Source organism: Accipiter gentilis, chromosome 6 (assembly GCF_929443795.1).
Source record: "Accipiter gentilis chromosome 6, bAccGen1.1, whole genome shotgun sequence".
Classification (NCBI taxonomy): Eukaryota; Metazoa; Chordata; class Aves; order Accipitriformes; family Accipitridae; genus Astur; species Astur gentilis.
The window spans coordinates 12,260,156-12,287,419 of record NC_064885.1 but is presented as its reverse complement, the minus strand read 5'-3'; the positions used below and the strand labels follow the sequence as shown (position 1 = coordinate 12,287,419).

Genomic DNA, 27,264 nt, shown 5'->3' with positions numbered 1-27,264 from the left:
CAGTGGGAGTTGGACTCCTCTGTATTGCTTCTCATATGATCAGATAGGCACATAAAGAGAACAGAGCAGTCTGGAGGCAGGATATTTGGACTGAGTTTCAGGTGCTCTGTGTGCTGTTGAACTCTTAAAAATACACACTGATAAGCCCCAAGCTTAAATGCATCTCATATACATTATACAGGTTATTGGTAGACTATTCCTTGTTTTTCAGTAGTCTTTACTAATTGTGAGAGCTGATTTCACTGGTTAGCATAGATGAAAGTCTTATGTTTCAAATTCAGATACATTCCTGATTTTTTTTTCTCTGATCTCTTACCCAGGCAGAGGAGTTGTTTGAAACCAGTAGCGATGAGGAGGCTGATGGTAAGGAAGCTGGAGGCACAAATTCAGTCATTGATGTTGAAGATCTTGGCAGTATCATGAGCCACATGAAGAAAGCAAAGGTACTGCTGTTACAGCGAGTATAGAACTGTCAGGTCTTTGTCACTGATCAGTTGAATTGATTAAAATATTACCTGCTGGATTCGAATTTATAGAATCTAGTTAAAAAGAGAGTAAAATAGGAGCTATTGGAGAACCTGTCATAAAAAAGAACATACTTGGAGGTGTGTTGGATATAGTCACCGGCCAACTGTGGCTTGTTCACCAACCAAATGCTGCAGTGGTAACCTGTTATTTTCAGTCTGAGGAAAAATCACTTCCACAGCTAACATTCAGATCTGAACGTACATCTCTGCCACTGTGATTCACAGTCCAGTGTCTAAACACAAATCCTGTTACTGTATCTGCCTGTGGGTATGTCAGCTGAAATGCAAGTGTGTGTGCTGGTATGTCACGACAGGGAGCAAAGCTGCATGTGAAGTAGTAACATGCTACTGCAAGACCTTCTCTGTCTTGCTTGCTGTTGCTCTAAGATGAGGTGCTATGCTTGCAGAGCAAGCCAGTGAGCTTGATCTGACCTGTGCTGAGCCTGTCAAAGACAATCGTAATTCCTGCTTCGTTTCAGGGTGTTAACTATCTCTGTTCCTGTGTGGTTCTGTTCATGTTTCTTTTTCTGTCTTCAGTCTGCAAACAGGATATATCAAACTCATTTATTTGATTAGCACACAAAAAGGAGTGAGGATATAAATAGCTACTAGGCTAAGCCTTAGTGTGCTCCACACATTCTTTGCTGGCCGAGCAGTTGGCAGTCGGGATGGGAAGGATTGGCCCCAGGATAGACCTGTGATGTACTGTGTTGCCATCTGCCGACTCTTGTTTCCCCTTTACTGATCTTTCCCTGGTGGTGTCTTTCCTTGTGACACCTGCTGTCCATCCCTCTTTCAACAAACCTACTTCCATCTGTAATTATACTTTCCTTATCTTGCATGCCTCTGTGATGTGGACTTCTCACAGCTCTTTCCCAAAACTTAAGAATTTCCTCAGTAGTCTGAGCTGAGATGACACTGCTGGACCACAGCAAGCCAGGCCTTTGATCACAGGAGGCTTCGTGCTTAGGAGGGGAGAAGGTTACAAGAGAAGCGTGGGGATCTCTGTTCCTCGCCTTAGGGAGGGGAAAGGAGGTAAAATACTTCCTGCTGCTTGTAACAAACTGTGTTAGGAGAGTAGCCCCACTGAGTTGGGGGCAAGGCAGACTGCTGTGTGAGAGCTCCTGTCCCCGAGCTTGTATGGACCTGTGCACTGCAGCTTGCAAGAGAAAGGTGGATGAACCGTTTGGTATTCCTTTGGAGGGAGAAAAGATCAGTTGTTCTCCCCATGTAACCGTGCTGTGAAGTGGTCCTCTTTCGCCTATCCTGCATGTGCTCACCACTAGAGGTCACTGACAAAAAGGGAACTGTTTTCTGAGCGGCACGCCCTGGGAGATGATTTAGACCACGGCAGGGAGGTGGTGTCGTCCAGCAGTTTTATGAAAAATTAGGCTTTGCGCTTTCATTGACTGACAAAATATGGCAACACCACGATCAAATAGTGTTGTAAACCAGGAAAACCACATATCATAGTCCAGTTTATGAATAAAAAGTGAGCACAGCAATAAAATACTTCCTGCTCTTAGCGTCTTGTGCTCATTGTCCTGGTAGTGAGCATGGCTGAAGTCAGCGTGGTATGGTTTTGTACACAGGCAGTGAAAATTCATTGCTGTCTATGACTGGCTGATGCACAATTCAAACAATTAACTACTTTCTCCTTAGCTTTCTTGTTGCTTTTCTTGAGTAATGTAAGGCCTGTATGTTGTACATACAAGTTACTCCAGAAGTGTAAGTATCTCTGTGTAGATCAGGTTCTTGTGGCTCTGACCCAAGTAGCCCCAAAGGACAGCTTCTGTCTGAGCACAGATGCTCATCTGGAGTTGTAAGCTGCAGGTTTTGATCTGCCTTCTCTGTGGAGGAGATGGCAAACAGTTGTTCTGCCGTGACAGCTGAATGCTGCCCTCTTGCCTCTGCAAATGGTTAAATCCTAAGAGTGCAAGTGTTTGTGTGGAACTGGACTGGAATTACACTCTTACTGTGGATTGAAGTGTTCTGGCCCTTTTGGATGTGAGCTCTTGTCGGCTGATGAGATAGGAGGCCCTAAAACTGTGGATCAGCCTTTCTTTGTCACTCATGCCACTGAACTGTGCTGCTGTAGTCATGTCCCAGGTTTTTGGATTAATTTTGCAACCTTAAATGATGTAGTTCTCATTATTGGCCCCTTTATTCCTGTTCTGCATGGTTGATCTGCCTAGCTGCAAACTACGTTTCTGGTTTCATGCTTCTGTAACCAGAGCAGGTAATGGAGAAAGGGCCCTCAGCGGTAACTTCAGTATAAATTCTCAGCTCTCTTGAATGGGGGTGTCGTTTCCAGAGTGATGGCAGGATATAGCTATGTAAATATTTCATGAGGAAGCCTGAACTGATGGGTACCCCTGTCATTAGCTGCAAGAAAGAATGACTTTATTTTGGTGGTGAATCTCCTGGGGAATGTGCGCATTGACTTGCAACAGGTTTATGCAAACACTTGAATTGTAAAATGATCCCGTAGGTGCAGTTATATACTATAACAAAAATAAATGCTGAAGATCTGATATGAAAGAGCAGGATGATCTGTGTTTATGAAAGTAATTTATCATGATCAGAGTCTCTTGCTCCCAGGTGGGGAGATTTAGTTGTTTAAATCCAGTGCATTTTGGTTTAAGTCACATTGTCACTTTAGTGGCTATGAGTTTGCGCAATGAGAAGTTTTCTTTTTCAGATGAGTTGCATTGTCCCTTTAGCCATTTTTTTCTGTCGTGGAATGGTGAACTGTGTAAAATTAGTCTGATGCTTTTTTTTTTACACTGATGTAATCTGTTGTGTTGCAGTAATCCTTACCAACACATGCAAGTTCTTTGGGTTTTTGTATCTGAACTATCCATATACAAACTAGCAAGTTTGAAGAAAAGTTGTGTATTTCAGGGTTTTATCACAGACAGTTGTTCATATGTAGAGTTACTTGTATTTGAAATATGCCTAACAGTTTTCAGCATGTGCTTTGTGGTTGTCAGTGTTGTGTATTAACTCCTCTGCATATCGGAGATAGAACAGCAGGTTCTGCCTTGTGCAGCATAGTTAATTTGAAACGTTTTAGGGTTCAGTTTTGATCTCTTTTGCAGGCATGTGTTGCCTCCTGTTAGAATCACTAGCAGATAAGACATATGTGCAGTCACAGTCATAATTCCTTGTCCTGCCTTTTATGGGATGAAAGAGTGAGGCTGTGGAGGTGAGTGTGTCTAATAAATGTTTGCTCACATCTCTGCAGGTGATCTTAATTTAATTTTGCATCCATCTCCAGTTGCTTGACTTGATGAAATCAAGGCTGAGTTTTGTTTTACAGCTTTTTTCCCCCCGCCATGTGCTGCAGCTTCATTGCACTTTACAAAGTATTGTCAAAGGGCTTGAGACAGGTACTCAATTCTTGCAGGCATTTGGATCAGGCAGATGGATTCAGGAGTTCAAGGTGAATGCCAAAACCTTTCTTCCTGGTAGAGTTGTAGCTATTACATACTCTCCCTTGGAAGAGAGATGGATTTTTAAAGAGCTTCTGAGGGTAAAGGTACAAAGTTCAAAGTGATGGTGCCTTCTGCACACTGAATCTGAGCACAAAAATTGGCGCAAGGCTGGGTGGCAACAAGAAATCATTCAAATATATAAAATGATGGCTGATACAAAGGTAAATTGCACACTTTGTTTACCAAATCTCATACTATGTGGTGATGACTACTTCATAGCTCCTAAAATCCAGCCCTTTGTTTTCTGAGTAATTAAATTTTTGGAACTTGTTGTGGGTGATAAAGTTGCAGGTGATGCTTATTAGGGTCCTGAACTGGAATCAAACCTTTATATCAGTACAGATAATGCCTATGCTTTCATGAAGGGAATTGCTAGGCATGAAAGTCCAACAGTGCATAATATGACCATGGCCTGAAGAAGGGCTGGGGAGGTCTGAGGCTGTCAGCTCTGAGGCTGCTTCTCTCAGGTGCCTGATGATCCAAGGCTGTGGTGCCAGGTGCGGCTGGATGATGCACAGCTAGATGGGTTAAGGTTTGGGTTTATCTCTGCATTTACTACCCTTCCAGCTGCTGGATTTTAGGCTGAGAACCTGGGCCTGTTCTCCAAATTGCTTTTATGCAGCAGCAGAAGGCAGTGGCAGTTCTTAGTGGATTTAATAACTAAATGAACTTTTAAGTTTTACAGTTGTGGCATGCTTTCCCTGTCCTCCAAAGTTACTCCCCTGAAATGTATTTATCGGATCAAATGTGAAATCTAATGGGTATGTTTGTGGCCTGCAAGACTGCTATTAATCATAGGGACACCATTTCTTAATGTAGATTATCTCCCACAGCTGGGAGTTTGTGATAAACTAGAAAGACAGATCAATCTAGACTTGTTCCCAGGGAATGAAATGGCTTTATTAACCTTCATATTTATAAACTGCAGGCATGAGTAATAGTAATAATAATATCCTAATTTTTTTTGGATGGATTGGGAAGTAATCAAATGGGCATATTTTGTTGACACAATTTTGAGATTAATGTTCTTGTTTTCTAAAACAAAGTTTAATGATGCCAGTAGTCACATTTGCAAAGTAAATACAGAGGAGAGATGTGTGTGAGAGAGCAAAACCGAGACTGAGTTTATAGGAAACAAAATATGTCCCAGAGAGCATGTTCAAGAAGTTTCAGTTTACTTCTATGTCTGTTTGCCACAGGGGAGGTTTCCTGATCTGCTTTGGCACTCTTCCCTAAAAAGTCATCCTATGTCAGCCATTTACCATTACTGGGATTGTAAATCACACCACTTGCTCTTTCTTAAGAGCCCTTTGTGAGTGTATGACTACTATGGAAGACAAAACCTTGCTGACACTGGGTGAAGAAACTTTTCATGGAGTTGGCTGGAGTTTTATTTGAAAATGGGGCAGTGAGTGTTAAGGTATTTAAGGTATAAGGCTTACAGACTAAGCATTGTATGCAACTTTGTGTTGCAGGCAGAAACTTTTTAGAGTATGCAAGAATTGTTAGCCATATTTTAACTGAATTGAATAAGGCTGGGGTACTTACTTCACTGTCAGATTTAGAAACAGCTAAAAGTGATGTGAACATTTAGAGCTCTCCAAAAACTTTTTCTAACTTAAAATGGGTGAAAGATTCCTATAGGAAAAATGTGTTCTTATCTGCAACAGCTCAGTCTCTGGGCTAGATTTTGACCTCTGCTGCTCAGGCTTAGAATTCAGTGTGATCCTACATTTTAAAGTAAGCTTTAAGAAATATCATTTAACTGCTTGGGGACTACTTCCAGCATTAAAATCTGGATTTGTCACAGGGATGCTTCACCCTTCCCCTTTTCTGTGTTCAAAACTTTCATCTCTAAACTTTGACTATTGAAAAGAATTACAATTCATAAACAACATTACAAGAGATCTTGAGGTGTGCCTTTACTATGTGAGACTTGGGAGTGCCTAATGAAAAAGAGGAGAAAAAATAAAAGGAAAAAATTACTTTAAAGGTAACCTCTGGCTGGACGTTCTGTCTTTGACATGTGATAATGATACTGGCTTCCTTGATGAGCCTTTGTAAAGGGCTTTGAGATCTATGAATGAAACCTCTTTGTTTGCCCTGGGTGGTAGATCCCATATCCCTTGCTGTTCTTTAGTCTGTTGTAACTTAGTAAATGGGTAGTGAAGCAGAGGTGAGAGTTATAAAAAATTCTGCAAGTCTGAATTCCCCCTGAGTGCTAGGCTTCCTCTTTATTTGCAACCTTTTCTTGACCACGTCTGTTGTTGGAGATGATCAGGGTTTAGCCTGCAGCACTCCAGCCCATCTGCTTTCCATTTTTCATGAACTGTGTGCTGCTTTTCTCAGGTGTTTTTTTCCTCTGCATTTTTTAAGGTTCTTGCCAGTCAAATAACACAGTTAACAGAAGTCCACAAATCAATGCACAGAGTAATTATCTGCTGATGGTAATTACTGGGAGAAGCATGCAGGAATTGGCCTGTTGATGTCATTGCTGTATCCAAGGAGAGAGTAGCACAAGGATGTCCTGTGGGAGCACAGCATCTGTTGCCAAATAAATATGTTGTTTGAATAAGGTATTGCGAGGTACAGTAAATGTGTCTATGTTCTGCTAGACAAACCCTGCAGATTGGTCATTCAGCTGGCAGTAAGCCTGTCCACACGCAGTCTCCCATCAAACATGCTTATTTGCTGTGACTGCCCGGTGGTCAGCATAGTTTGTAAGTGGTTCTCAACTGCAAAAGCATACATCCTTATCTTGTTCAGTGTCCTGCCCCTCTGTGTGAAGGGTAGCACTAATTATGGACAGTGAGAGCTGCTTTTTCTTTCCTATTATGAGATGGGCAACGATTTTACTTCCTTTGCTGATACTTGGGCTGCCAAAGCAGGCAAAGTATCTACCTTTCCACGTTCACATCAGAGCTGGTATTCCAACATCCCTCTTTTGCTCTTGGTTGCAGAGACTTGGTGTGAGATGGGGATTGCATTTTGCTAGGTGGTGTGGATATGCCGACAAGATGGAGCCTCTCCTGAAAGATTTCTCAATAGAAAAGCGTGGCATAAGAGAACGGAAGTGGCATTATCCAGCTCTGCAGATGGAGCTGGACACTATAATGTGGCATTAAACTGTTTTTGTGTTACACAGAGTACTTACACATGTGCCAAACCATGCTGTGGATTTTTCTTGTAATAGTGCAGTTAAGCTTTTGCATGAGGAAATGATCTTCCTTTTTGCCACTGGCATGACTGGATCCTCTGTGCTAGTGGTTCACAGCAAGGCAGTCTGGGTTGGAATCTGTGCTAGCAAGTGATCCCTGTGTGGGGGGTCATTCTGACCCAGCTCATTTGGGCTGGGTCCCTGTGATGAGCAGCACTACTGAAAGAACAACAGGTTGGTAGCCTTTAAAAGAGGAGTGCTGTTACATGTCATCTACTGTGAACAAGCGTGCAGAAGAGACCCAGGTGTGAAGCACAAGGCTTTGCTGGAAAAGCAGCTTGTGCGGTTGTATGCATGGAACTGTGCTGTGTCCCTCTTGAGAGGATAAAGCACCAAGTCGTTTCTGACTCTTCTTTGGCCTGTAATTTTGGAAAGTGGGGCTTTGGGTCTTGAGGGATGCTCTGCAGGGCTCCTGGATATCTGTCTTGGTCTGTTTTCTGAATTGCCTAGTTTACATTATCTTACAGTCAATGAAGATTGATTATGGTTTCTACAACCAGGCAATTTCCTTTTGACTTTAATAATGTATTCTTATGATAATCTCATGGCTTCTCATCCAATAATTCTGAAAAGCTGGTTGATGCATATCATTGAATGGGCTACAGACCGAAACTTTTTAATTTGGGTGCTTGGAAGACTTGTATGCAGCTCTCACTTGGGGAGGAGACAGGTGGAGAAAGTGCAAATAGGTACTTTCCCATGCTGCTCTCCAGTTAGCACTGACTTCTGCTGATTATGAGCTTGCCTGTAGTCTTTGACAAAATGGTCTTCCTGGGAAGACTAACCCAAGTGGGGAGTTGTGCTTGGGACTCTTACGGTCCTAGGAAAAGTGTCTCTCTGCCTGACACTTTTCTTAATGTTTCATAACCTCTATTAACATTTTATGGTTAGATGCTTTCCTGCATTGCAAGAATTCTGAAGACCAGGGAAAACTAAGGCAGTTAGGAGAACTGGGTGCTGCTCCCTGGTGTCTGACTTACGTCAGTGTGCTAGTGTGGACTGGATGCCCTCCTTCCTGTGGAAGGCATTCAGGGTTTCTAAAATAAAATAGCAATCTGCAGTCCAGCCAGCTTCATTGCTTACAAGGGCTGGATTTTCCACAACAGATATTGCTACTAGGAAATACACCTCTAGCTGGTATTAGCTCAGATTGGCTGGAGGCGTCTTCAAACATAACAGATGATTGCAGAATCAAAATTCATTGCACTTTCTTTTTTAAAATGTGTGTGGTGTTTTGACCACTTGAAAGATTGGTGTTGAAATGAAATGCCCTTTTAGTCCTAAACTGCAAGGAAAAGAAAGAAGTGATGGAGTGGAGGTCTTTTACAGAGCCATTTAAAAAAACAATCTGCAAAATATGGCAAGATGTTGTGAAAGGATGTGTGCTGCATGCTCTGTGTGTGAGAAAGCAGAATGGACTGAAGTGGAAGATCTTGCTGGTTTTCGGCTGGGTATTTCAGGACTCTTGTTTGTTAAATCGTGTTACCTGGATTTTAGTTGTGCTTATTGTAGCACAGAAGAAAGGAATAAAAATGTGAATATATAGCTCAATTTTCAAATATAATCTAGTCACTTTAGGGTAGAGACAGATGCCTTTTTAGTTTTGATTCTTTTGTTTCCTTTGAAAATCAGTCTTCTTTATGGTGTGTCCAAGCACGTTTCCCAAATCAAACAAATGTTGACAGAATCATGCAACAGTATGTGAAATGGAGTTGTGGTTTAATGACACCTTGTAAAAACCTTCTCTGCAGCAGAGCAGTGATGTTATAGCTCAGTGAAGCAATCTTTTAAACCCCTTTGTAGCCCTGCAGATAGAATTTTTTTTTTTTTGGAGTTGTGATCTGTGAATTTTTTTGTCCTTGAGGATTCTGGCCAATGTTCAACCTACAAGAAAATGGGTGTTGGTGAGATATTTATCCTCCTGCATTTCACAGATGATGTGCAGTGCCCTTTCAGACTGATTCAGTTGGGTAGCAGCATAAGTCTTCTGTCATTACTTGTCTGCATGAGTTTGGGTTTTAAAATGCTGTTCTGTGTGTCCAAAAATCTCATCATTGACTTTTCAAACAAAAGAAAATGCAAGATTCCCTCTGGGGGGGCTGAGCTGCAGGTCTGTTTCAGTAGCATCCTATCTTTGGATGGCAGCTAGTACCTGCTGCCTCAGGGAGGGACCTTCTGTTATTCTACAGCATAGTAAGGTAGATGTGGATGGAGACTTCCTTCTAGTTTGTTATTGAAAATTCACAAAGGTTTCTATTCCAGGAGAAAAAAAAAAATGTTACTTCTGAGTTTTGGTGGGTTGGGTTGGGTTTGGTGTGGTGTTTTTTGGTGTTTTTTTTTTGTTTTTTTTTTTTTTTTTTTTTTGGGTTTTTGTTTTTTTTTGTTTTTGGTTTTTTTTGTTGGTATCAGTCAGAACTTCTCAGGGGCTTTTCCCATTTTAGGGACACATGTTGAAAAAAGATTTTTGCTTTTCATCAAGCCACCTCCTATTTCAGTCATGGCAAGGTAATGGATTGCCAAGTTCCTCATCTCTCAGCTGTCATGCTTTCAACCCTTGTCTGCTTTTTGCTTCAGTTCAGGCTTTTGTGCTTAACTGAGCAACGATGTATGGAGTGGCTATGTAGCCTGTGATTATGTAGACTCTAGTAGCTATTTTTAATAAGATTTTCTTGCTGTTGGGGTGTTTGCTGGTTCACCGATTACTCAATCCAAGTTTCCAGTATTCATTTTTGTGCTCACTTTTAAATGCTCAAAGCCATTTTTATTGGTGACTGACAGCAGTTAGAGTATCCCATGTCACAGTGAGATTGGCAGCATGTTTCATGCACGGACTGAGCAAATTGCAGTTCTGTCTCCATTTGTCACGGTTGGGTTGTGACAGCCGGAGCTTTGTACCTGGAGTAGGAAGGTCCCCACAGTACACTAGCAGTCTTCTGCTCCTCTTCTGTTGTGTTTAAGAGTATCTTTGTGGAAGTCTGCTCCCTGTCCTGTTCTTTTTCCATGTGTTTTAGTCTTGCAGGAAGGCTGCTTTGTAAGGAAATGAGTGCTGTTCCTTCGGCAGCCTAATGTCTAATCAACTTTCAGAAATCCCCCACGTGGTTCTTGCCTATGATGCCACTGACAGATAAGCCTGAACTAGGGGAAAAGTTGTCAGTTTTTCTAGCTGTCCTCTTGCTGCTAGAGTATTGCTTCCAGAGCTTCGCTTGGTGTGAACTTTAACTCTTCCTGTAATTCATGAACTTTAACACTTCATTTAATGACTCCCCTGGGAAAGTTTTACTAAAATTTCTTGCTGCAGGCAGTCTTTTCCTGATAGCCTTGCCAACGTTTTCCTTTAGCACTGGTTCTGTTAGTCCTGGCTCCAGCTCCTGATGTATTACTGTTTTCTTAATGTTTGTGCATTTCATTTGTTAAAAGATCCTGGAGCCTTATGATGGATGAGGCTGTAAATCATGATAGGGCCGGGGGTTCCCTCTTGTTTGACCACTGGGAGGTTAAGTAGGAAAGAAGTTTAGTCAAAATTGGGATATTTCTGGGTGTCATTTTCCTTTCAGGAGTAAAAACTTCTCAGGGAACTTGGTTTTTTTTTCAGCCATGGCACATCAAGAAGTAGAGCCATGAGGCTAAAAATGCTAAATTAAGTTAATTTAGGGAGTACTTCTTTGCACGGAGTTTAGGTCTCTTCCTGTATTTTTCTCACCCCTGCCACATTAGTTTGAAGAGTGTTCGATGTAATAAAATTGGGAACACAGGGAGATATCAGGCACCTTGACATCCTGGAGAGAGCACTCCAAAGAGGAGTAGAAGTGGTAGTGTCCTGTTGGTCATATGTGGATGTGGCTGTGGATGAATTTGATAGGCATGTTTGCAGGAAATAATTTGAAACACTTGAACTGTGATTTGTCAGAGGGGCAGCTGCACCTCTACTTTGGCAGGAAATGCTGAGGTCCTTGCTTGTGTCTATGTCCTGTTTCAGATACCTTCTGCTCTTGACCCATCAAAAATGGGCTTCTGCCTGTCCATAAAGTATTTGCTGCCTCTGTCTGTATGGTGGTAAAAGGGAAGAGGTGTGGGGGTTTTTTTTGCCTTCACCTGTAGAGGAGGTGATCATCAGTCCTTACATCTGAGGCTCAATTGCTTTTATTCAGGTCAGCTTCAGTGGCAGTAGCAAAAAAAAAAAAAAAAAAGTCTCCAGCAGGCTGCAGCAGGAGCTGTGCTGAGCCTTGAGGTACCAAGGAATTGGAGTGTATCCCTAGGTTTTCTCATCTGTGGATTCTCATTTGTGAACACAGACCAGTGGATGACTCTTCAGTTTTTCAGCAGTGAAGTATTTCAAGGGCATGAAAAGCTGGCTTTTGTCACTGCTCGCTTGATTTGTTATGGAAAGACAGTAATTTGCCTTGGATTTACTACAGGGCTTTCTGCTAAATCACCAGAACTTGAGAAGTTTGCTCTGTGTGAAGTTAACTTTGTTCTCTCCACTCAAACTCTAAATAATAGATATGACAGGTTTATTAAGCAAATAAGTAAAACTCCCAGGGCTGTGACTTCCATTTCCCACAAGAAAAATCTGAAGTCAGCCACTTGCCAAACCGAACAAGTCAGGTATTGCAATTCAAAGAAAAACAAATTATTATTTTGTTTACAGGCTTTCATATCAGGATGAGGGGGGAAGAATATTATCATCTCTGTGAGGGGAAGAATGATTATTGAAATGTGTTTCTGCCCTGCCAGTAAGGCAATTTTACTTGTTCTTATGTTTAGGTGCTTTTCTCGGATATCGCAGTAACAGGCAGGTAGAAAAGCAAAACCTTTAAATTCAGAAAGACTTTTTCTGTATCTGAAGGGTGTCTTGGATGGGATGTCTCATTTATACTTAAGTCAATCGCTGCATTTTTAATATTATTATGTGCTCCATAATGCATATTTAGTTATTCTGGGAGAATTAACCTGGCATGAGATTGTAGAGCAGACAAGCCAGGACGTGTCCACTTGTAAATCCTGTGTAGCATTTTGCTTTGAGTAGCTAACAAATCTGTGCTAAGATAGTGCCTTTCCTTTTTAAGTGGATGGCTGGGCCTAGTTCTGGGTTAAATGATAGCTTGTGGGAGGAGAAGCTCTTTATTTAAGACTTGATAGTTAAAAGATGAAGATTTTATCTCCTTCCTTCCTTATGAATGAGGCTTTTCCAGTAATATGAATATTTTACTGTTGAAGCATCATGCTGATAAATGAAGTCTCAAGAAAAGAGCTTTTAAACCCAACAAATGACAAGTACTTAATAGAGCTAGCCTTTCAGGGAAGTTTTGATGTGTTGTAGAAACCAGTGAAATCCTGCCTAAAAACTCAGCAAACTGAGTGAAAGGAAGTAGAAAATGGAAACAGCTTTCTCCTTCAGTAAGGATCATGTGTTACTGGTCATTAGATAATATCTTCCTGCACAACCTCCCTGAAAGTGTGAGTGAAGTATTCAAAATGAGTAGGAAAGGTAATAACCTCTGTCCCTAAATGTTTTCGTTTCTTATTCACTTCTCAAGTGCTTATTATGGACTCTGTTTTGTCCTTGAAGCTTTGAGTCTGTGTGTGTTTTGGTTTTTGGTTGGGGTTTTTTGTTGTGTGTGGTTTTTTGTTTGTTTTTTTTTTTTTTTTAATTTTTTATTTTATTTTATTTTTCTTATGAGACACCTTTTCTGAAGTTTTGCTCAGGTACAAAAGAAATCTGTCTGTGTGTCTAGGAACAGCTAGGTTACTTTCCCTGTTTGTGAAAAACATGGTTTGGCAAGTCAAGAGCACTGGTTTCCTTAGTGATGTTAACAGTTGGTGGGTAGACTCAAAACTGGGAGCATTTGTATGAGCTTCTTGATGTCTTTGGTACAAAAGAGGCTTGGATGTGAAATAGCCTCAGTTTTATGAAAACAAAATGTCCTCTGTTGGTTTTTGTTTGTTGTTTATCCACAACTCCTTTAATATTTCAAAAAAGCCATAAAGGACTGACAGATTACAAGTTACATGAAATATCAAAGTAATTATTTACACTTTCATGCTTCTTTGTGCAGACATGAAACAATAAATACCTGTAAAGTCTCAGAAGTGACACTTAAACAGCAGGGGATTCATGATTTCTTGCGTGCTCGAGTTTGCTGCTTCTGCTTGTAACTTTATGCTAACACATGATACTCCTGCATTTGGTTTTAAGTAAGCTCCAAGGGCTTAACTGTGTCTATAAACCAGGGTCTGCTGGAAGCCAAACTTGGGTGGGATGTTGGAGTTCATGTGTCTGGAGTTGACTGTGGGACAGTGGGGAACAGCCTTTTCTTGCAGGGCCTTTGGTGATCACTGAATTTTGGGGGTGCACATGGCTGCCACCTTAGGTGACTTGTGGAGAGCACAACTTCTACTCTGTACACTCCTGGGCTAAGTCATTGTAGTGATGTGGCTTTCTTCCCTGACCTGTCCCAAATAATTGGGACAATAGCTGCTTGTCACTCCAGGCAATTGTGTGTCAGGCACAAAATGGTTTGTTCCCTCCAGTTTGCATTCAGCAGAGAGATGAGGTTATTGTGCGATCGTGAAACACTTGGGCTTAAATCCTGGAGTCCATATCACTCTTCAGATGAGATTCAAACACCTTGTTTCTTAAAATCTCCTAGAGAATTTTATTGCTGTGTTAGAACAAATACAGTGTGTTGCAGGTTTTTTCTTTTCAAATTTACTGTCCTAAATTACTGAAGGGTCAGAGTCTGATGGGATAAAATGCAGGAGGACTACATGAATGCAAGAATTCATGTGTGGGCACCTGTGTCAGTTTTAAGTTTAGCAGGTTTGTGGCTGAACTGTGCCACAGTGTTTAAAACATGGTGCTTGAATCTAAGTGACTGTAATTTGCTGTCTTTAAACAGAGAGAACGTGAGCTTGAGGAAGGAGATACTGGAACGAGCTTGACTCACAAGAATGCTGGGAGGAAGGAGGAAGGTGAAAAGAGGGAGATGATAACCCCGGCTCTGAGAGAAGCACTCACAAAACAAGGTGAGGATCTGCAAAGACCAGATGGTGGGACCAGGCTTTGAGATCTTGGTGGTAGACTTCTAATAGGGCAAGTGGAAGATGGTGGTGTTTGTTAAAAATGCTGTTCTGGACCCACAGTCATGCTAGGCTCTAACCAAAAGTAGGACAGAGATTAGGCAGGGGGTGTTTGTACCTAATTGTTTGCAGGGGAAGAATCTAAAGCTGGGTGATGCATCTCAGCATGATGCATGCTGTAATGTGTGGAGAGTGTATCAGAGTTCACAGGGTTTAATGTATCTGCTAAGGCAGCTTGAGAGAGAAGATGATAGTCCCACATGCCTCTAGCTCCTAGAGTGTAGGTTTCTCAAAGAATATTTAAAGATCAGCTTTGCATCTCTGTTTTCCATCTTAGTCCCCTGCTTTTATTTCAGTTTCAAACTCTGATTTTGTTGCTGAAACTTTATTTCCAGAAATGGAAGTAGTTCAAACTAACTCTAACAATCCACTAGATGATTAGATCAGTAGAGCTCCTATGAGCTGTAGAGAACAGTTTTAATGAACTTAACACCTTTTTAAAAACAAAGGACAAGCATGAGAAGAGCTGGACTGACGGCCCTGTGGTTCAGAAGCCTCAGTTCTGAGTGACAGAGCCAGAAGGGTGGTGTGAGCTTTCCTATGCTGCTCAGTTGGAGACTAAAGGGAGTTTAGTCTAATTTCTTTTATCTCTGTCATGGTTTAACCCCAGCCAGCAACTAAGTACCACGCAGCTGCTCACTCACTCCCCCCCATCCAGTGGGATGGGGGAGGAAATCAGGAAAAAAAAAGTAAAACTCCTGGGTTGAGATAAGAACGGTTTAATAGAACAGAAAAGAAGAAACTAATAATGATAATGATAACACTAATAAAATGACAACAGTAGTAATAAAAGGATTGGAATGTATAAATGATGCGCAGGGCAATTGCTCACCACCCGCCGACCGACACCCAGCTAGTCCCCCAGCGGCGATTCCCTGCCCCCCCACTTCCCAGTTCCTATACTAGATGGGACGTCACATGGTATGGAATACACCGCTGGCCATTTTGGGTCAGGTGCCTTGGTTGTGTCCTGTGCCAACTTCTTGTGCCCTGGCTGGGCACGAGAAGCTGAAAAATCCTTGACTTTAGTCTAAACACTACTTAGCAACAACTGAAAACATCAGTGTTATCAACATTCTTCACATGCTGAACTCAAAACGTAGCATTGTACCAGCTACTAGGAAGACAATTAACTCTATCCCAGCTGAAACCAGGACAATCTCTTAGGATGAGAGAATGCTCAGTTTTCTTGCTTGCTAAATAGTATCTCTCCTGATGCTTCTGAGAATGCACTTCTGGTTATTGCAGTGGAGGCACCTTGCTAAAGAGCTGGACTCTGAAGTTTTAACCATGTCCTGTGTTAATCCAGCAGCTGTGGGATCTCAGCCTTTGCTCTCCAGGTTCTCAACTGTTCTTCGGCCCGAGCTTTTGTAGGTGACTGGTTTTGCGTTCTGCCCATCAAGTATCTGACATGTTTGGTCATTGTTTTTTTTCATTAACCTTAGCACAGTTATAAAGTAAAAAGCCAGTCTTTAAATTCATAGTCTGAAAGAATAAAGCAAAGGCTTAGCAAGGAGTGGCAGTGACTTTGCCTTCTCTTCATGTCCATAGTGGTGCTGCTGCTGGATTGTAGGAGGGTGGTTCAATACATCTTTTCAGCTTAAATTCTGAAGGCTGTAATGCGGTGGCAGTTACACTGCAGCATGCTGCAAAGCAGCTGAAGCACTGTTACAGCCTTTTATTTTTATTTATTAATTTAATTAGTTACTACTGTCTGTGTGTGATCCAGAAGTCTAAATGTTCTATATGCCTGCAAGGAAGTTTAATGGACTGGTGGGTTTGGCTAGCAGGCCTGTGGGAGTGGGCTGCTGGAGACATGGCTGTCTAGAAATGGACAGCAGGGAGGTAAGCACGCTTGTCTGCTGCAAGTCCCCTGTTTTGAGAGGTTAAAGGGGCTACTCACTCCATGGAAGGGTGTACCAAGTCCCCCAGACATCTCAGTTTTTGCTTTGGGACACAGGAACCCTAGATGGGCTGCGGAGACTGCTTGTGGTACTGACTTCTGAGAGGGGAGTAGTGGGTGGTTTTTAGCACAGTGCCCTGTCTTTTCTGTAGTGCAGGGCTCTGGTGGCTCTGTGTTGTGCTGTGCTAGCCACAGGAGTGTTTCACACTGGCTCACTTTCTGACCCAGTCTGTATTTCTTCAGTTTTGGGGAGTGAATGAAATTGTGCTTTTCTAATGGTATATAAAAAGTGGTCATTTGGAAAATGAAAACAGTGCTGGAGGGAAGGCCATCTTTCTACCATAATTTTTTTGACACAAAGACAAGCTCCACAGAGAACTTGGACTTCCTTGCGATGTTCCAGGGGCAGGAATTCATTATCCACATAAGTAGGTATTTATTTCTCCCTTCCTTTGACATTCAGGATAGTGCCAGCATTGGATCAACTGGTAACATCTACTTACATAAATCTGCAGTTCCAAAGACTTAGAACTATTGTGTCTGTATCTTGACAGTTTACAACTGCTTCTTGCTGGCACAACCCTCCTCTCCTTTCCTCTGCTGCTCACCTAATTCCTTAATGGTCACTCAACAGTGAAGAGAAGCTGCCTTTCTTTTTTCACGTGTCATATAATGTTGTTTTTTTCTGCAATAACACATCAAGACAGGCTTTTGTGGTTATAAAAATGAAACAGCTCTCTCCTTCCCTCAGCACCATTCCCCTCAAAATAACAAGTGCAATGTAGTCAAAAGATCATCTAATTTAGCAACAACTGGTTGCTTTAGCTGTAGGGTTTAGTGTCTTTTCAAGATTATCCCTGAGGGCATAATTAGCTCAAGAGAAGGAAGAACCAGTACTAGTGATTCAGGAGAAAGCTGTTCTTTAAATTGTAGTTGCATAACAGAAGTTTGCCTTTGAATAGCATCTCTTCAGACTATTGTAATGTTCACTCTTTTTATTTTGATTCACCTTCAGACAAATTTACTTTACTGTAGGCAAACTGAATATTGCTTAAACAATGGTTTTATTTGGGCACTGGTGTTGAATTTCAGCTAAATATAGCTTCACTTATTGGGTTGTATAGGTGTTAGCCCTTGTAGTTGTCTGGTTGCAAATAACTTTATAAAAGGTGCTCTGTAGTAGTTGCTTTTTAAAGTCATAGCCAATCTTGTGTGGTGAGAAAACGCTGATTCCCTTTCCATCAGTGTTCAGTCTTGCATAAAATACAAATACAGTGCAAACTATTTAGTGCCTCCAAGTGCCTCCAATATTGTGGGAGAGAGGCTGGCAGTTGAAGTATTTGGCTGTGTTCTATTTGCAGTGGTACCATTTTGCTGTGTTAATGCTTTAGTAATTTCACCTGTTTAGGTAGAAATAAACTGAAAATAGAAGCAAACTTTTCATATTAATGTTTCCTGTGGTGATTAGTAGACACAGCCTAACATGTTTGTGTTTGCTTTCTGCAGTTGCTTGTAGATTCTTGTAACAATCCCTGCTGGGCTGAAAGGTTTTTTGCTTGGCCTGGGTACCAGGAGGATTTTGTATATGGTGAAGTTTGCCTTTCCAGAGCTCCCGATCTTTCAAGAAGTACAGTTAAATCCTTCTTTAGCTTTTGAGGGCGTCTCAAGCTGCTGTTTTAATAGGAAAGGTGACTGTAAAAAAAATCCATTGTGAATCCATGGTGGTTCCTTCAGTGTCCCCTGTATCAGCTGTGCTTATTTTACAAGTACAAAATATTGACTATCATTTTCCTCTGCTGTAAATTAAGTACAGCAATAGTGCAAAGGCCTGTGCCCTGTTTAGGTTGCTAACCATTGTTAGTCTTAACCACTCTTTGATTTGCCAAATGATTTATTGACAGTGATGGTTGGACTGAAAGCCAAAGAAATTGTCACGCCAAATATGAAACCAAAGGCTGGCAGTTTGGGGTATCATGGTTTTACTGCAGCTGACTTCTTGAAATATTTGGAGGTCAAACATGATGTCACACAGTGACAGCCAGTTTCATCATCCCTATCAAGTTACGGTTGTATTTAGCAGTGCTTCATGTCCTGTTTGATGCGCTTCTCTTAAATGCGGAGGAATAAAACAGAGTTAAAAACAAGCTCAAAATCCTGACGAGCTGATTGTTTGCTTAGGAGATTCCAAGGACCTGGATTTCTTAAGCTGCTCATACCCTGTCTGTATTTCCAACATGCTCTTTGCTTTGTTTTCTACTGTAGCACTACTAAATAAAACTGCTTTTCATGGTAGGCAACACAATGGGAATGGATTAATGACACCCAAAGTCTAACCCCACTGACATTGTATAAATCATTCTGTTGTGTCTCTGCTACCACAGGTACAGTTTTGCTGCAGTACAGTTGGATTGTTCTGTCTTTACTGGTTAAGTAAGCCTACAATTTAGCACCAGGGTGTTCAGGATACCTCTATTTTACTTGTATCCAAAGGCAAGTAGTATTAGGAGACAGCTTGTATCTGAAATAGTATGGGCTGCTTCAGTAACTACTTATTTTCATGCTTTGACTTCATGGTTGATATAAAGATATAATTTGATCTATGTTTTTCAGTGTGTATGGGCAATCAAGAGACTGACTTCAGAAAAAAAATGAAGACTGGGCTTTTCAAGTGCTTATCAACCTTATTTGAGATTAGGTTTTTAAAAGTACTTGGTCGCTTTTGCCGTCCATTCTTGGACGGAGGTTTCCATTGTCTGCAGCTCTGAGCTCTTCTGACCATCTTAGCTTGGCTTACTGTGCTGAGCTTTTTGAGTGTCCAGATTTTGGGAATGAGATCCACTGTGCAAAGATGTTGCACAGAGATTGATGCTGCTGGATGTATAGTTTTGCAGCCTGTATGCTAAAATTTTTGCATGCATCTTTGGGATTTGATGTGCTTTATGTATAGCTATTAAACTCCAGGTGGCACTAGCAGCTCACAGCTGGGTCAGGGATCAGTAACACTGGTGCAGTCCCTGAAATGTACCACAGAATTCAAATACTGGCCATGGGAAGATTAAAAATTAGCTTGCAAAATAGAAAATTATTCTTAGTAAGCAGAATAAATGCAATGACCAAAACCAGGCAAAGTTAAGCCTGGTAAACGTTCTTGCAGCTCCTTAGAAAATGTCTGTGTAAATAAACAGCAAATACACAGTTAAAGAGGAAGAATCCAGGAAGCAGAAGATGCTGAAGTCCCATAGTGTGGAAGCTGCCAAGAGCTGGTGGTGGTGAGCTGACTGCAATACTCATTTGCTGGCACAGATGTAGCAGCTTATCAGGAGCAGAGTAGATGGTGAAAGCTTGCTTTTGCAGGCCTGATTCTTTCCTTGTGTAGTTACTGGTACGCTTACCCCATGCATAATAGAGGAAAATAAGGATAAATGCATTTATATTTGAAGTGCATACTTTTTTGGGGGGTTGGAAGGGCTTTGAAGAGTATTGGTCTTTGAAATTAAGTCTATTAAGCTGGAACAAAATATAAGATACATTGAGGTGAGGATTAAAATTTGCTGTCCTTTCATGAAAACATGACATTCTCCCCAAGCAAGGGGACAGCTTATGCAAATGGAAATATAGAGAAAGAAATGGGCCCAGAATGACTGAAAAAGAGTGACTCAGTAAAACACAAACAAGAAAAATCTTGTCTGTAGCAACTTGTAGTTCTGTCTCTGACTCTATGTATTTGTTCTGGGTACTTGAGGAGGGGAGTTGTGCAGGCTGGCTGTTGCCTTCTACTTAAAACTTTTCAGCCAAATTTGATACTGATGTGCAGTTCTTGAAGACATTAAGTTCCTGCAGATTTCTTGATTTTTACTATGAATAAAGAAGATATACTGAGGCTCTTTTCTTCCTCCCTGAACGTCATGACCTCTGAGTTGTGACCCATTCTGCTTGGCCAGCTGGTTACTGCTACTTGGTAAGGATGAGATTTTAGGCTAGGGATGCATTTGCTGTCTCCTGCCGAGCCATCAGGCCAGCCAAAATAGGTGGAAGATGTGAGGAGAGCTGGAGGTATGAGGCAGGGCTATGGAAGACACTGGAGGGACCCAAAGGTCCTCTGTGGAGTGCAGGTGAGTGTGAGAGGGGAGGCCAGGGTTCTGGCGATGGAGCTGTTGCTCTGGCCTCAGCAGGGAAGCTGAGACAGTGCAGGGCATGTGTTTGTGGGGAAACTGGCTCTTCTGTGAGACAGCCTTTTCAAGAGTCCCGTCATGTTTTCTTTTGTTCTGTCTGTTTTGCAGCTGGCGAATGAATTGGATGTGCTTTCCTCCTCAGTGGAGCTTGTGTCTTCTCAACCTCCCAGACAGAGGTGTGGGGATTCTTTTGCTATTCAGAACATTTGAGGGGCTTTTATATTACAAGTCTTTGTCTTGAATGCAGTGTCTGAGAGCACTTGGAAGGTGACTTCTGGAATGCCTGATTAGTTCTGTTTTCTTAGGATTGTTCTGCTGGATGGTGATGGATATTTGTTTGCCAAGTGCCCAAAATCCCTTTTTGGGAATAGGGGAGCAGCTGTTCTCCTTTTGGGATGGCAAAGCCAACATAGAAATTGGTGAAACTACTTGGGCTGAGGGGTGGACATCCTTTCTCTATCTTGCTTTGGGTGAGAGGAGGTCTCAAAAACTTGCAGTTGATTTGGGAGATGGATTAAAATGGGATGGGCCGCCATGTTGTTGATGCCCATGACCTCACTTCTAGAAGACATGCTTTGCTGTGGTTGCTCCTAGTGGAGGTCACCAACACGACGTGTTCATGGCAAACATTTTGTAACAGCTCAGCGAATGGTCTGGCTTACCACATTGCTCTTTGTCAAAGGTGCCAGATACAGAAGGTTTTTCTTCTGGTTTTATCTTCAGTATTAGTTGATGTAGGTGAAAACATCAGTAGTCTCTGGCTGTTTTTGTCAAAGGCATAGTTTGACAAGAAATTATGCGCTTGAATATTGGAGGTTTTATATTCCTACTGCCCAGGTAGTTCTGTGCTGCAAAGGAAAAGGTGCTTTTGGATTAAAATGGACATCTGGGTTTAAATGAAAAGCCAGATTTTAAGAGTTTTTTAGCTCTTTTATGATCAGCTGTTGAGACTGCAATTTATTATAGCTACTGGCATTCCCACCCTTGAACTTTGCAAGTCTTATTTTCTTGATACTGGGTTAGGTTTGGTTTGCCTGCTGAAGCAGCTGTATTTCTTTCACTAACCTTAGCAGGCTTTTACTATGTGTTAAAAATGTTCAAGATATTCTTTGTTTTGACTATGATAAGAAGGATCTGAAGCAGTATTTCAGCAGCTCTACTGAAAGACCAAACTTTCCATCCATTTTGGAATGACAGTATTTTTTTGCATACAAGGTACAGTCCTGTAATCCTCTCTCATGTCCTCACTTCTGCTTTGAGTTCATGGAAGCAAGTCCTTCCACAAATCACAAGCCTTTTGTACTTCTGAAGAGCACTTTCTTCTTTTTCAAAAAAAGAGAAACGTAAAGTACATCTTGATGGGCTTGGCAAGGGTTTCTTGAAGGTTGAGCAGTGCTAGGAATGAAACTGGAGGTTTCTTCTATCGTGCTCGGGCAATCTGAAAAATTCCATTGCCTAGATGCTGCTACTTACTGTATTTGTACAAAATACTGTTACAATTTGAACAGGTTCCTTTCACCAATGGCATTTCTTGTTTTTTTATTTTTATTCATTTGCTAGCTTTAGTCTGAACATTGTCTTTTGGGCCATGGCTCAAGTGCAGCAATTGTGCTACAACTTTCAAAATGGTAAAGTGGTGGTGATGGATTACTGCTGTGTTGCTGACCTTCAGCTCTGGCCCCTTTAAACTGCAGTCTTGCAAAACAGCAGGAAATTGGAAACTTTTTTCCCTGTAAACATTCTTCTAGTGTGAAGTTCCCCTTTCTGCACTGAGTTTTAGTTTTAATGGATAATCATTGCTTCAAACCAGAGGGCGTTTATTTAAGGAGATTGCTTGATAGAACCACACTGATTTGTCAGCTGTATATTACTCTTCTCAGAAGAAAAGCCTTCTGAAAGTCATTTGAGTTCATGAAGCACAATGTGACATCAGATTGGCTTTTACCAAGTTGACAGTGACTGCACTCTTAGAGAAGGATGGCTAAGTCTTGTACCATTTGGGGATCTTTTTCAACCACTGATCTATTTCATTCTTTCATAATGTAATCTTTTCCTTTGTGTTTTCAAAATCTTATGTTGAAGCAAGCTTTTGGTGGTATAGAAATCTGAGCTGGAAGGTGTCTTTGACTTTTCTTATGGACATTTTGCCATGTTGGGATAGTCAAGGATCTTTGAAAGCTGTTCAGTATATCTGTCCTACAGATGAATTTTTGTTAGACTGCAGATATCATGATACTGCTTGTGATATGGACAGTTGTATAAATTTGGTTTATCATATCTGTTGTCTTTCAAGATTAAAATAGCTTAATTGCTCACATATATACTTAATTCATGCACATTCAGGAGCTTAGAAAGTCTTGTTATGTGTATGGCACTGGGGAACTAGCAAAACCATAACCAGAATACCTTGATATCCTAGAATGTGACATGGGTATATAGATAGCAGTGTCCTGTCTTAGTGGCTGAGAGCTCAGTAGGCTCCCTTGATGAATTCTTTGAATTTCAGAGAATGGAATTTTAAAACTATTATTTACATGATGGAGTTGAAATGCTGCAATGTAGTTTTAAATGGTCACAGAACAGTTTTACCCCACACAATGGAGCAGTCACCATCTGTGATGCTGCCATCTCTTTGATTAAAAGTCTGTCTGTGGTCTATTAAAATCCAGTTGGATTATCGGGGCGAGCAGTCACCAAATGTTTATCAGCCTAGTGTTATTGCCTGATAACACTCACTTTGCCCAGAAGCTTGTTTAAAAGCTTAATTCATGTATTAATATAGTAAAAAATGACACTTAATTTCAGTGGAGTTTGGCAGGCTTCTAGGTCATTCAAAATTTATCATCTAGAGCAGCATCAACTAATACATAGACTTCAGATTAGATGTTCTTGTGCCTTTAGTCAGGAGTTGAGCTGATTACTATGAGCCTGCTTACAATTTAAGGAATCCTTTCAATATGAGGCTGTAGAAATAATAAATGGATTGGTATTGTTGAGCCTTAGTATCTGAAGATACATATGGACTATGAGCAGAGTCCCATCAAGACAGTACGCTGTATTGTTTGGAAGGTGGTGTATCCATATGCAGTTAGAGTTATTGCTCACAAGTAATATGCCTTAAAAGCAAAAGAGTGAATGTATTCAGTGAGTGCTGGCATACGTAGGTGCAGGCTTCTGGGCCATCAGGAAGATTTGATTCAACCACCATTTGCCTTGGCAGAGCTGCAGTGAAGTCGTGGCAAAGCTGAGATGAGCTAGCCTGAGCTAGCTCAGGGTTCAGCAGAAGGGTTCAGCAGAAGCCGTGATGTGGAAACAGAACTGAGAAGACCCCTGGTTCTTAAACACATTTTCTCATGTTTGGTTTGAAACTTAGCACTGTGTGGTTCTTGCTTAACCCTTTGTACTTTCTTTTAGCCTGAACTGGTTTGCTGCCTGTGTTACTAGCCAGCAGTAAAGCAAGTGCTTGAAGAAACAGGCTTTACGGAGGTAGAAAGACTCTGCTCACCTAGAGCAGATGTGTAAAAAGTGTTCAGCTTTCATCCCTGATATATTATCTGATTTCCAAGTCTGAAAAAGCATGGCATGGCCAGTGTTCACTGTGATGGCTTAGCAGGGTAACCACACTTTCTACCGGTTACCTGTGTGGTGAAGACCAGAGTTTAACAGCTTCATACAGTGGTTTTAAGACGTTCTGCCAAGTATATGCTGTTTCTTCCTGTAACCATAGCTGTGACTCCTGGCAGCAGCAAACAAGATGAGTAAGACCCTTCTCATCACTAAAGCTGGCTGAAGTTTGTAAGGCTCTGTTTTGATGTTGAACGTGTACAATTTTCTTGGCCTTTAAAGGAAGCTGTGGGCGCTCCACATGGTGGAAGTTGATTTAAGTAACTTAAGAGAAAATGCTGCAGCTTTGGGCTCTAGAGCTTGGCACCTTGCTCACTTTAGTTGCTTCCTCTCTTCCCTCAAACAACTCAGTAGCAGATCTGGGCAAGCATGTCATATTTCCAATTTAATTTTAATCCAAACCCCATTTTAAAGCAGCCATATTACTTCTACTGACAAGGGATCTGTGAGAGAATAATCTTATATGAATGCTGTTGCTGGATTCTGAAAAATGGAAAAAAATAAGGCTAGGGCTGTGCTGGTTGACATCAGCAAAGAGTCTGGCTTGGACAGCTGTATTACAGGGAGGAGGAATGCAGCACCCTCTTCAACGCTCGTCAAGAAATCCTGTAAGGACACAAATTTTAGCAGCACAGGGAGGTCTCAGTTGAGATTAGACCTTGCTGGACAAGCCTGTTTGTGAAAAAATGCTGAAGAAATAGGCAGGACAGACCCAGGATGGGGGAGGTGATGTGATGCAGCTGAATGCAGTTGTGCATACTTGGCTGTGCCTCTGACAAGTGTCAGTCAGAAGTTGCCACAAGGTCTTCTGGGTCTCATTCAGTCCTAGATAAAGGTGTCCCCGGTATTGCATGTGGCTTTGCAGGCTGTCAGTTCTATGTTAGAAGTGCTGATCCAGGGTTACACTTATGTCTTTCTCCAGGAAAGGATTGGATGATCTGCCATGTGAAATACCAAGGCTTTTTGGCTTACAGCAGTTCTTTCTTCCTTGCTGTATTGGAGGTTGTTCCTTTAGAGAGGAAAATGTTGAAATATTGTTCATTCCCACAGAGCTGGAGGGACAGAGGAATCTCAGGACACAGGAGCAGCCTGACATTGAAGTCCCCAAAGCCTCACTTAATCTGGCAATTGGCCCCTTTGCCATCTAACAGGGTATTCCCCCTGCCTGCTCCTGCCACCCACCTCCCCTGCGCTGGCCTGTGTTCATACGGTCAGTCTCCTGGCAAGTCACCTCAGGGAACTGATCAGGCTAAAATCGCATATGTCCTAACCCCACAGCAAGGTTAGAGCCAGCACAAGGCTACAGGAGCAAACATGAGGTCAGGAAGAAAGAGGAAACTGGGCAGATCTCTGCTGGGTTTAAGTGACAGAGTAACTACAGCACGATGCTGTGTGATTCCTCATTGGCCATGTGTGTCTCCACACAGTTTAACTTTTAGCTCGTGCAGCTGTTGTAACATCTGCTGTCACTGTAGTTCCTGGCTGGTTTGGTGTCCTTGGAGGTGTGGGGGACTCTGAGGTGCAGTTGCACTCCCCTGGGATCTTGTAGTTCCTGGCTGGTTTGGTGTCCTTGGAGGTGTGGGGGACTCTGAGGTGCAGTTGCACTCCCCTGGGATCTTGTAGTTCCTGGCTGGTTTGGTGTCCTTGGAGGTGTGGGGGACTCTGAGGTGCAGTTGCACTCCCCTGGGATCTTGCTGTGCGAAAGATGCATGGTGACAAATGAGCAGGGCAGGGTAATTGTGCAACTTCTTGTTGTAGCAGGTGAAGGCCAGTTTTTCTGCTGAGCAGAAGGTTTTTTTCCCTGTTAAGTTTGTGCTGGTTGGCAGGAAAGAGTCTTGATACCTAAAATTTCAGGGGTTTTCCCTTGAAAGTGTTAATATAAACATCAGCCTAAAGCAGCTAGTTGAGATGTGCTGGGTTTGGGGACAACCAGGCCATTGACGTATAAATGTTACCATGTGAATGACACAGTAAGGCTTCTCAAATCCCTCTTATTTTTATGCTGATTTTGAAGTGACTTTTAATCCTTCAGATATATTGGTCTTTAAGTACTTTTTTCAAAGAGGAAAATAACCCAACTCAAGCAGTTTAGGTAATAATAGTACTTAGTGCTTAACAAACGTTGTGGAATTAATCCTCCTGGACCAATAAATTTAAATGAAATTGTGTTGATCTTGGCTGGGGAGCAGGGAAGTGATGTGAAATCAGCTTTGCTCTGGTTACGGAGGAGCGGCTCCCTCACTGTGGCTCCACCACAGCTAGTGGAGATGGAACTGGTGAACCTGTGAAGTTTGGGTTCAAGCTGAGCCCTGCATTTCAGTTCTCTTCCTCTGCCCTTGCAGCTGCACTGTGAATCAGATGTTGTCCTCCAGGCTGGGTCAGACCTGCTAAGGAGCAGTGGGAATTAGGTCTCCTTGGTTTTGGGGAAGAGTCTGTCATATGTTGATGTCTTAGGGCCAGGGAGATGCTTCTGGGTCCCTGTCCTGCTCCCACCCAAGTACTGTCCCTTGGTGTCAGTGAGATGTCTGACATTGCTGGGCTAGACCATCCTGTTATATGAAGTCTTGTGGCCACCCCCTGTTGTTTCAAACAAGACTGAACAATATAAATAAATCTCCCATTAAGAGAAACTGTTTCAAGTTGGCTGAAGTCCCTTGGGTGGCCATGGCCTTTGCGCTGATGTGCAGGCTCCCAGAATCAAATGGAGGGTGCTGTGGGTGGGCACTGACATCATCTTGGTAGTGTCACCTTTGGGCCAATGGGGAAGAGCAGCATTGAGACTGTGATGCTTAATAATTTTGTGTACCAATTGGTACGTTTTGTGTATCAATTACTGCAGGGTAAAATTAATAGTTTGATTTTTTGTTTGTTTGTTTATTTTCAGGTTACAAACTGATTGGAAGCCATTCCGGGGTGAAGCTCTGCCGATGGACAAAGGTATGCTCTCTTTTCTTTTCTCATTTTATAAACAACAACAACAACAAAAAGCTAGAGACTTATTCAGGTATTACAATTTCCAGATGAAATGTCCTTTAAAAATGTGATATTACTTGAATGAAAACAAATTTCATCTTCCAAGCTGTAGTTCTGCATTTCAAGCTATTAAAATCCCACTGCTAGAAGTGAGACTGCGACCATGGCAAAGAGCTGCGAACATCACTTTCTGTTGTTTTTCCTGTTATTC

At 41.8% G+C, this 27,264-nt stretch overlaps 1 protein-coding gene across 2 annotated transcripts in view; it reads left to right on the top strand.

The window, feature by feature from the left end:
• The window catches only part of LOC126039943 (S-adenosyl-L-methionine-dependent tRNA 4-demethylwyosine synthase TYW1-like), a 112,025-nt gene that overhangs the window by 6,381 nt on the left and 78,380 nt on the right, over positions 1-27,264 (top strand). For both annotated transcript variants that reach the window (XM_049803787.1, XM_049803788.1), the window contains exons 7-9: positions 321-443; positions 14,141-14,267; positions 26,965-27,017. In XM_049803787.1, coding sequence (XP_049659744.1) covers positions 321-443; positions 14,141-14,267; positions 26,965-27,017 — 303 coding nt within the window. The remainder of the gene's footprint in view (positions 1-320; positions 444-14,140; positions 14,268-26,964; positions 27,018-27,264) is intronic.